General features: G+C 36.0%; 1 protein-coding gene across 2 annotated transcripts; it reads left to right on the top strand.

Moving 5' to 3' along the window:
- The first annotated feature begins 548 nt into the window (after nt 1-548).
- Nucleotides 549-7,088, top strand: LOC103947685. Of its 2 annotated transcripts, XM_018647568.2 has the most exons (10): nt 550-944; nt 1,124-1,171; nt 3,235-3,354; nt 4,250-4,714; nt 5,047-5,486; nt 5,815-5,914; nt 6,044-6,103; nt 6,250-6,339; nt 6,431-6,547; nt 6,647-7,088. In XM_018647568.2, the coding sequence occupies exons 1-10, from the start codon at nt 900-902 to the stop codon at nt 6,956-6,958; spliced, it is 1,797 nt and encodes a 598-aa protein (XP_018503084.2). In that variant the 5' UTR covers nt 550-899; the 3' UTR covers nt 6,959-7,088. The 2 variants fall into 2 exon arrangements, with proteins under 2 accessions (XP_048444744.1, XP_018503084.2); XM_048588787.1 differs by lacking the exon at nt 1,124-1,171 and having other exon boundaries at nt 549-944.
- The last annotated feature ends 2,679 nt before the right edge of the window (nt 7,089-9,767 follow it).

The following is a 9,767-nucleotide window of genomic DNA, read 5'->3' as shown; positions in this document are numbered from 1 at the left end:
GGCGATGTTGAAGTCTTGAAATTTTGGAACTTTGGGAATCTATTACCTCATTTACCTTTGCATTTAACGGACAATTAACAGAAAAAATTGTTTTTGAACTAAATTTGTTAATGGACGATATCATGAAGGTTTAAAACTTAATTTTTTTTTTAAATTTTTTACAGCAATGACTATCTTCCAATTACTTTATCACCACGAGGACCATTTATTTGATTAAACATGATTGACTACTTGTCAAACTACGAAAAATATGATTAACATATTTTGATAATAAGAAAAAAGTATATGACCATTGAGGGTGCAATTTGACAATTTAACAACTTAAATATCTATCCACTTAACTTGACAGATTGTTTCACAAAAGAACATTTACTTATACGTATATTCCGGATTTTATGATTTTTTTCCTTCTAGATATGGTGAAAGTAAAAGTACGTAATTGATCATTCATTCATATGATTGTGTTTACTATTTGCCATAATTATACAAGAGCTTTAGATCTTTGTAATTGTAAGGTATAACCGCTAACCACCCCAAATCCAGAATTGCAAGCTACGCCAAACCCCAAAATTTCCCCACGTACCTCTCACTCCACCACCACCCCCTCTTATTTTCTCTGCATGATGTCCCACCCATAACATGATGAACCTCATCATCGTCATCATCAGCCTGAAAGCTCTCTCTCATCACCATCTTCACTCAAAGTTCTTTCCATTCATCAAATCAAACGTCAACAGCAGAAACAACCAGTAGCAGCCACCCTTATAAAGTCCTCACACCAACACTAATTTGAATACATCCAAAACCTCACCAAAAATACTGCCAATAATATCTTACCCTCTTGGCTTTACGTTGCCTCTTGTAGGCGCTGGAGTTGGCTGAAGTTAAAGGCTTTGTTCATGGCGAGCCCCGGCGACTTGCCCGTTCGCACTCCATCGGAGATTGTAAGTTCCATATGAATCTATGACGCTATTGATCATGTTGTTAAAAATGTTACATAATACATACCATCTGTTGTATCTTTACAATTTATTTTGGTTAGTCTCGAGAGTAGTACTCTTTGTCGCTAGCTATTTCATGATCAATTTCTTATGCATGAGAGTTTGTTAATTCGGAAATACAGAGAAAAAAGAAACTTTCTGGGCAACGATGGAGAGAGCTTGGAAGAGAGGTACGTTGGATGGTATTTTAGTCCATCTCTGAATATTAATATTTGATTAAAGTTGTTTAAACAAAGAGTATCTAGCAATTTGACACCATTAGATTAGCTGTGAGATTTTATTATACCCGGAACATAAGTGGTACATTACGTGTCATAATACAAGTAAAAGAACATTAGAAAAGTTATCATCTCTTTTCTTATATTATAACACGTGTTGTACCGACTCGTATGCCAAAAACATAAAAAAAATCTCCCAGTTTAGTTATTGGCGCTCAAAGCAAGTATATTTTATTAATTTATACACATGAGAGGAGTTACAAATGTATACAAATTCAATTAAATACTTGCTAACATTCACTCTAATAATATGTCTCACGTGCAAAGATAAAATCCACCTGTGTCAGAGTATTTGTCTGAGTTAATTTTTGTGTGTGTGTGTGTGTGTGTGTGTAAAATATATCACAGGAGGACTGAACACTAGCCCATAAAATTTTGCAATCTTAGGGTGATGGGTTCACCTTCCAGGTTTACGTTGGTGTAACTAGGATAGGAAAAGTGGCTAAAATTGATAGTGGTGAAACCATGTTTATGAACACATCATTTTTAGGCCTCCATAACTATTTACCATTAGATTTCTTCAAGCTTTCATGGTTTATCTTTCAAACTTTTGGTTCTTCCAGCTGGGGAGCCATATTTTTCAAAGAGAGTATGTACTTGATTGGATTCCCATGGCCAATTTAGGGCATCTTCTATGTCAAGGAAACGAAATTAAAAATTTTTGAACTGTCACTATTGAAATAGTAGTCGTTACCCAGCATCACCAGTCTCTACTGATATAGCAAACTCATGACCGCTAATCAGTTTCAGTTCGTTCCGCAAAAGCTTGAAGCAATAAATGAGAACCATACCCCTTAGTGAAATCCCTTACCAGCATTCTACAGCAATGAAAATATTACATTTCACCATAATTATATAACTAATTCCGGTAAAGCACCGCACCGCCATTTTTATCAACCAATAATCTTGAACCACTTGAGAGTTAAGACCGAATCATACTGATCAGCCGGGCTCGCATTGAGTTGTAACCTGTTTTATCTGGGGATTGGTTGGGGTTGATTTAGTTTGGTGGGTTATTTTTGTTGGAATTATTTGGTTTGTAACTTGGAAATTGAAAGCTTGAACTTTGAACCCTTATGCGGCTTCTAGAAAGCATGCTATTTGATTTTCTAGGTTTGGCGTGGTATGATCTGATGCTAAGAAAATTGGGTGGCTTTGCCTCTGTAGGGCTGCAGCAACGGAGAAGAAAGAGAATAAGGTTAAGTGGTGGTGGAGAGATTTTTCAGTGTGACCGTCACACGAGGTGGTACACTACGTGTCCTCATATAAATGGTGGGATATGTGTGTTAAAATGTTAATAACTTAAAAATTAAAATTTCCCACCACTTATATAAAAACACGTGGTATATCATCTGTGTTTCCGTCTCAACTAAAATTTTCTCGTCGTGGTGGGACTGATAAAACAAAAGTGGAGTGGTGGGATTCGTTTTTAATTGGTTATCTCCTATTATTTTTCTATAACCTTCAATTTTAGGAAGTTTTAACGAAAAATCCGTGGTACTGTTCACTTTAACAAAAAACCATATTTTTACACTAAAAAGTCAAACCTGGTACTATTTACCTTAAAGTTTTCAAGTCATTTTCATTAGTTTTCCTTCAATTTTAATTAGAAAAAAGGTTGTAGTATCTAGTACTAAAGAAAAACTTATAATTTTGTATAACAAAACAAAAATTTGTAAGTAATTAAGAGGTCTTAAATGTTGAATCTCGTAGATGACAAATTTTGATACTAAATTATTATACATAGTTGGTTCTTTATATAGCTTAGCCCGAATTCCTCACTCATTAGTGTAAACATTGTTGTATAAAATAATAAGTTAAGGAGTTTAAACTTTTCTCTTAATATAAGTTTAGTAGTCTTAAACTTTTCTCACAATCTAAATTTAGTAGTCATATAACGTATCATTCATCTTCTAGACCATGATAAGAGAGTCGCATTGACAAATTTCTTATAGGTTTCTTTGCTTCAAAGAATGCTGAATCAAGAAGAGAGAGTCCATGAGGCTTTGGGCCAAGTCCAGAATCAGAAAAATGGTGATTCTGCTGTTTCTATCCCAAAATTTCTTCCTCCCAAGGTATATTGATCTTCTTCCTTTCAAGCCACCCCATGCGGCTGACTTTTATTTTTATCAGGGAATTTTTTGAAAGTTAACGATTTATACGAAGTTATATTACAAATATTTAAGAATTAATTATAAATCACACGTTAGATACTATATCTTGCATGGCATGCATAATGTATCTTATATGGTTAGATACTATGAGTAAGTCAAGATTAGACATTGGACATTATATATGCTAATGATTTACAATTTGCCAGCATATACACATTGCATAACTCATCACTCACAAATATTCTTCGGAGCAAATAGATAAATTCAAAATTACTAAGACATCCAATTATAATGAAAAAAATATATAAGAATACGGTGATTCAAAGAAACACTAACATGACCGCCATTTAAACTAGCATTGTAGAGAGGACTTTTGGTTTCCATTTTGGCTATGGAAAGACCTAAAATCACCCATATGTCCGATTTGGGTATTTACTTTTGTAAAGATGATCTTCGAAAAAAAGACCTAAACACTAGATAGTTCAAAATGTTGAAGTACAATGGAGTGAGCCCTTCAACAGTGTCCCTCAAACAAACTTGTTTAAGGAATCCCAACTGACTCAACAGAGGATCACTATATATATACCAAAAAAAATATGGAAAACCAATGAAAATGGCTTGAAAATTTTGAGTTTTAAAGATAAGGACAAAATAAAGGGTAAACTGAATAGTATCATGGTTGACTTTTTAATATAAAAATGTGATTTTTCGTTAAAGTAAACAGTACTGGTAACTTTTCGTTAAAGTTCCAAAAAAATTATGATGTTCATAAAATTACTTTATTGTTCTACTAGTATATAACTACTTTATTGTTCGTAAAAGAGTAAATATAATACTGTCTCTATGAGTAATGCAGATGAAGGAGCTTTTGGCAGAGCTAGCTATGGTTGAAGGAGAAATTGCTCGACTTGAAGGCCAAATCAGCCAACTACAACCTGGATTGAAGCATGAACAAGAAGCTACAAAGGAATCAAAACTATCAAACCAATGGCAACATGGAAACCTAATTAGTAACCCCATTCCTCGTGCATCAAATATAGCAATGTCAAGTCCCATGCACAAAAGTGTTAACAATGAGAGCCAGAGAATGGCGTATTATGAGACCAAGGCGTTGCATTTCATAAGTAAAGCTATCAAAGGTGATTATGATCATTTTAACGATCGTAGGCAGAACGAGAAAATTGGAAACTCGAGAGGATTTTCTCATCAGAAAGAAAATTATTTCTATGAGGATGTTAAATTTGGAAATAAGTTTCCGAGAAAAAACGGAATTTTGAGGGCACTCTCGCCCCTACGAGCCCCAAGACCTCCATCACCCAAGGTGTGCCCTAACTTGTTGCATTCCATTTAATTCTGTCTTTATAGTTTAAAAATAATTATTGTATGCGTCGGTTATATGCAACAACCTTTTGTAATAATATGCATGTGGATCTAACTGATACTATACGTGCATGTTTTGAGAGCGAGATTTATTGTGGTGTGTATAACTAGTTGCATCCAAAAGTTATTTTTCCTTTTTTTATTTTATCATGCTAGGTAAAATGGACTACTAATTTTGTTAATTGCATGAGGCCAATCAATTTTCAAAATGTTATGCCCCTAGATACGTATCACTAATTAATCGATGGTTTTTTGTTCTTTTTATTTTTCCAGCTAAAAGAACGTAATCCAGGGATTACTTCAGAACTCCCACCAAAATCTCTACCGGTTCCAACACAATTAGAAGAGAACAGCCATAACTGGCAACCAAACAGGCTCTCTGAGGAAATCATGAAGTGTCTAAACTTCATATACATTAGGCTGCTTAGAACAACAAGAACAATGGAATTAGAGAAGTCAGGCCCCATTTCAAGGTCTGTCAACTCTTCCACAACCTCAAGAAGCTTCAGAGATGATACCGGCGTAAACTCAAAGTCAAACCTTTTGTTACAAAAGGAATCAAGGCAACAAGACCCTTATGGCATCTTCAATGTGGAAGAGTGTATTCCTAGAGACATTGGCCCTTACAAGAACTTGGTTATTTTCACCTCAATCTCTATGGACCCAAAATCCATTTCAGCCTCCAACTCTTTTCCTTTACTAAAAAAATTAAGGTACATAACTACGTATATAGTTGCCACTCAGTACTACGGTATGATGGTATTCCTCTTCATTTGGAAGTGAGAGGTCTTAGGTTTGAATCTCGTAGATGACGAATTCGATACCAAATTAGGCTGCCTATTGTGTGGCTTAACCGAACCCCCCATCTACGTAGTGTAAAAATATCAATGTACTTTAAAAAAAAAAAAAAAAAAAAACTACTTATATAGTCTCCACTACTTCCAAGTTGTTTTTGTCTTTGTGATTGTAACACTATCACATGGTACCAGATCATGACTTTTTTTTAAAAATTATTTACCCTATTATCCTTGTGCATCACAGGGTATTGATGAACAATCTCCAGGTGGTGGATTTGGGGTCCTTGACATACCAACAGAAGCTAGCATTCTGGATCAACATTTACAATGCTTGTATCATGAATGTAAATGTGTAAAAAAAAAATGCTATTAATATTCTGCTATTAATTTTGAATTAAGAGACGTCAGTTTGAATTGTGACCGTTCCTGTTCAAGCTCTCGTGTTGGATTACTGAATTTTTTTCATTTCTCAGGGTTTTCTCCAGTACGGAGTGCCTGCTTCGGTGGAAAAATTACTCACATTGATGACCAAGGTAAGCTCCAAAATTTAGCTGAAATTAAGCATCAAATTGTTATACATATGAAATTAGGCGTTGACTGGCAGAAAACGACTTTAGATATTGGCTCAAAAGTTTATTTTCTTATTAATCTAACGAATAACGAGTGATATTTGATTCAGGCAACTCTAAACATACGGGGTAAGCTTTTAAATGCTGAATCCATAGAGCATTACATTCTGAGGAAGCCAGCACCTTCCAATATGCAAGAGGTAAATATGACTGATCCTATGAATCAAATACATGTTTTATCAGTAGTAATTGTATTAGTATAAAAGATCTCAATATATCATGTGATCATAGGCGTTTCAGAATGGTGACACAGTCGATAAATCCGTTGCTCACGAACTCTATGGTCTCGAGTCCATGGATCCCAATGTCACATTTGCTCTGTGTTGTGGAACTCGTTCTTCTCCTGCGGTAAAATTGCATATAAACGATCTAACATTGCATTTCATTAGCGTGCTATTATCACGATTTTTTTTTTTTTTTCTGGAAAATAACGTTAAGTTTTTTTAGGTGAGGATATACACAGCCGACGGTGTCGTAGCTGAGTTGGAGAAATCAAAGTTGGAGTACCTGCAAGCATCAATTGTGGTGACCAGCTCAAAGAAAATTGTGATCCCAGAACTACTGCTAGGAAACTTGCTTGATTTTGCTGTGGATGTGGACTCACTAGTTCAGTGGGTTTGCCACCAGTTACCAACATCTGGATCATTGAGAAAATCAATGGTGGATTGCTTCAGGGGCCACATTAGCAGGGGCAAGATTAGTACGACTGTAGAGAAAATGCCATATGATTTTGAGTTTCAGTACATACTGGCCATTTAGTCAAGTCCCTGGTTAATTGTCTTGATTTGGTGTTAACTATCATGTATACCAAGTGCGTATATGAATAAATCAAGGATTGGATTATGGATATATTTATCATTATTGCCATTAGTTGAATGTGCCATTTCCACTTCTATTACTTGGACTAGGCATTATAATTATTTCGTTTCATGACTGTCTCAACGTTACTAGCATACACCAAATAAAAGAGTGTGGGTTTATGTTATAATATGTTATACAGTACCTAAGAAATTAAATATTGAAAAGCGCCAACAACACTGCGATATTCGGTTGGATCCGGCAAAGGATCACCATCGTGAAGGCTGAGCCTTTTCCCACTAGCAGCAGGTGTAGGGACTGATTTGACACCATCCATTTTGGTGCGTTTGAGTCTTTCAATAATGTATTTATGCTGGGAAAGAGAGCCCATCAGAGGTGTTAACAACCTCCATGCCCAAAAAATAATGAACATGGCCAAGATCCTTCATGGATAAATGATTTCCCAAATCGCGTATGAGAGTAGTAATATGAGCAGAATTATTTCCTGTACAGTATGAGCAGTATTATTTCATGTAATCAGGATATCCGTCAACGTATATCAAACAAATAATGAGAAAAGAGCCATGAATATAAGTAAAAATTGAAGTATTCGCATGAGACGAACGAAAACCCAAATCCTCCAAATGAGTGAAAAAACATTGAAACCAGGCTCTAGGTACCTGTTTGAGCTAATAGAAAGCCGCGTAACTTGCAGACATGGTGAGGAAATTGAGGATAAATAAAACTAAGAGGGTATTGCATGTACACCTTCTATGATAAAGTCCCTTGAAGAAATGCATTCTGAACATCCAACTGTCGAAAATGCCACTTAAACTGAAGAGACATGCTAAAGTTAAAACAACAGTAAATAATGGCTAAATAGAAACGGTAGATTGTCTACTATAAATGGTCTCTGAGATTAAAAATCAATAGAAATGGTCCCTGAGATTGTCTACTATCCATGATTTTGGTCCTTCTGTTGAAAACTCTTTGGGTAATTTTCAAAGCTTCGTAACTCAATCGTTTCTTAACTAAATTCAACGCATAATATATCAAAATGAAGATAGGAAAGTGTAGAACAAGATTATACCTATTTGGAAACTCAATGGTTGCCGGAGATGGTCGAAAAATAGCTTGAAAGGTGACTGGTCCGTTGGAAAACTGGAAAACTCGCCAGAAACTAGGTAAATTTTAAACATTCATAACTTCTTCAATACTCAATGAAATCAAGTGATTCAAAAACGAAAATCACCTTCTCTGATAAAGTCCCTTGAATAAATGCATTTTGAACATCCAACTATCGAACATGCCACTTAAACTGAAGAGACATGCTAAAGTTAAAACAACAGTAAATAATGGCTAAATAGTCAAAATGGTCTCTAAGATTTACATAATCAATAAAAATGGTCTCTGAGATTGAAAATCAATAGAAATGGTCCCTGAGATTGTCCACTATCCATGATTTTGGTCCTTCTGTTGAAAACTCTTTGGGCAATTTTCAAAGCTTCGTAACTCAATCGTTTCTTAACTAAATTCGACACATAATATATCAAATGAAGATAGGAAAGTGTAGAACAAGATTATACCTATTTGGAAGCCCAATGGTTGTCGGAGATGGTCAGAAAATAGCTTCAAAGGTGACTGGTCCGCTGGAAAACTGGAAAACTCGCCGGAAACTGGGTAAATTTTAAACGTCAATACTCAACGAAATCAAGTGATTCAAAAACGAAAATCATACTTCTCGACGAGACGAAAATAATGGTACCTTTCTGGTTTGTCCGGAAAATGGCTCGAAAGTGGCTAACCATTTTCGGGTTAGAATGTGGGCCTGGCTATAGCGTGTGGGCTCAATGGAAGCGTTTGTTGAATCAAGTGTAGCAGAATGGGTAGACTTGGAATTAGGCTTAAGAGAACCTGTCTTTGACCTTGTCACCATAAAGAGGGATGAAGGAACTGATGAGAAGATAAGGTCGCAACAGTGGGAGGAGGCGGCAAAGTGGCTGGTGATGTAATATTGAGTGGTGGTACATGTAGTGCACCAAGCCCAAATATGCCAATTAATTAATGAAGCATATAATATATGTAATAGTTATAACTAAGAATATGATGTATGATCCACAATAGTGGTGAAGATACTGGGGTAAGAAATAAGTGGCATTTCTGTTAGCAGTCCCACGTCGGTGGGGGTAAAGAAAGGTAATGACTTTAAATAGGATTACCTTACTTTAACTATTACCGATGCTTTTTGTGGTAAAATTTCACACCTGACAGATTGGGCAGGTGGTAAAGTTGGGGACAATATCAGTGTCATTAAAGTGGTCCCCTAGGCCCGTCGATCTAAAAAAATTCCAACATGGTATCAGAGTCCACGGTTACGGGCCCATGCAAGCCAACGGGCTTGTCACTAGGAAGTGTGGGTTTGGAAACAAGCTTGGACTCTTAACATAGAGTCGGCCTCTCAGTTCTTAAGAGTCACTTCCTAAAAAAGATTGAAAACAAGTTTGGACTCCATTGGAGCCAACCTTTGAGTTTCAATTGCCGATGTGTGGATCTCTACTTATGAACCACTAAATGAGAGTCACTTCCTAAAAGAGATTGGAAAGAAGTTTTGGATTCCATTAGAGTCGACCTCTGAGTTTCAATTGTTGATGTGTGGATCTCCACGTGTGAACCACTGAATGAGGTTACAAGTGAGGGGGCATGTTAGTAGTCCTACATCGGTGGGAGTAAAGAAAAGCAATGACTTTAAATATGATTACCCCACTCTAAC

The sequence above is a fragment of a genome, unplaced genomic scaffold (assembly GCF_019419815.1).
Source record: "Pyrus x bretschneideri cultivar Hongxiangsu unplaced genomic scaffold, Pyrus_bretschneideri_v1 Contig29, whole genome shotgun sequence".
Taxonomy (NCBI): Eukaryota; Viridiplantae; Streptophyta; class Magnoliopsida; order Rosales; family Rosaceae; genus Pyrus; species Pyrus x bretschneideri.
The sequence above is the reverse complement of the archived record's forward strand: the minus strand, read 5'-3'. Positions and strand labels throughout refer to the sequence as shown.

What these genes read in the sequence shown, in the direction of transcription:
- LOC103947685 (XM_018647568.2), top strand. Translation starts at nt 900, where the DNA reads ATGGCGAGCCCCGGCGACTTGCCCGTTCGCACTCCATCGGAGATT. An exon ending in CAAAATTTCTTCCTCCCAAG is followed by an intron (nt 3,355 to 4,249) that starts GTATATTGATCT and finishes TGAGTAATGCAG; the next exon opens with ATGAAGGAGCTTTTGGCAGA. An exon ending in CCTTTACTAAAAAAATTAAG is followed by an intron (nt 5,487 to 5,814) that starts GTACATAACTAC and finishes TGTGCATCACAG; the next exon opens with GGTATTGATGAACAATCTCC.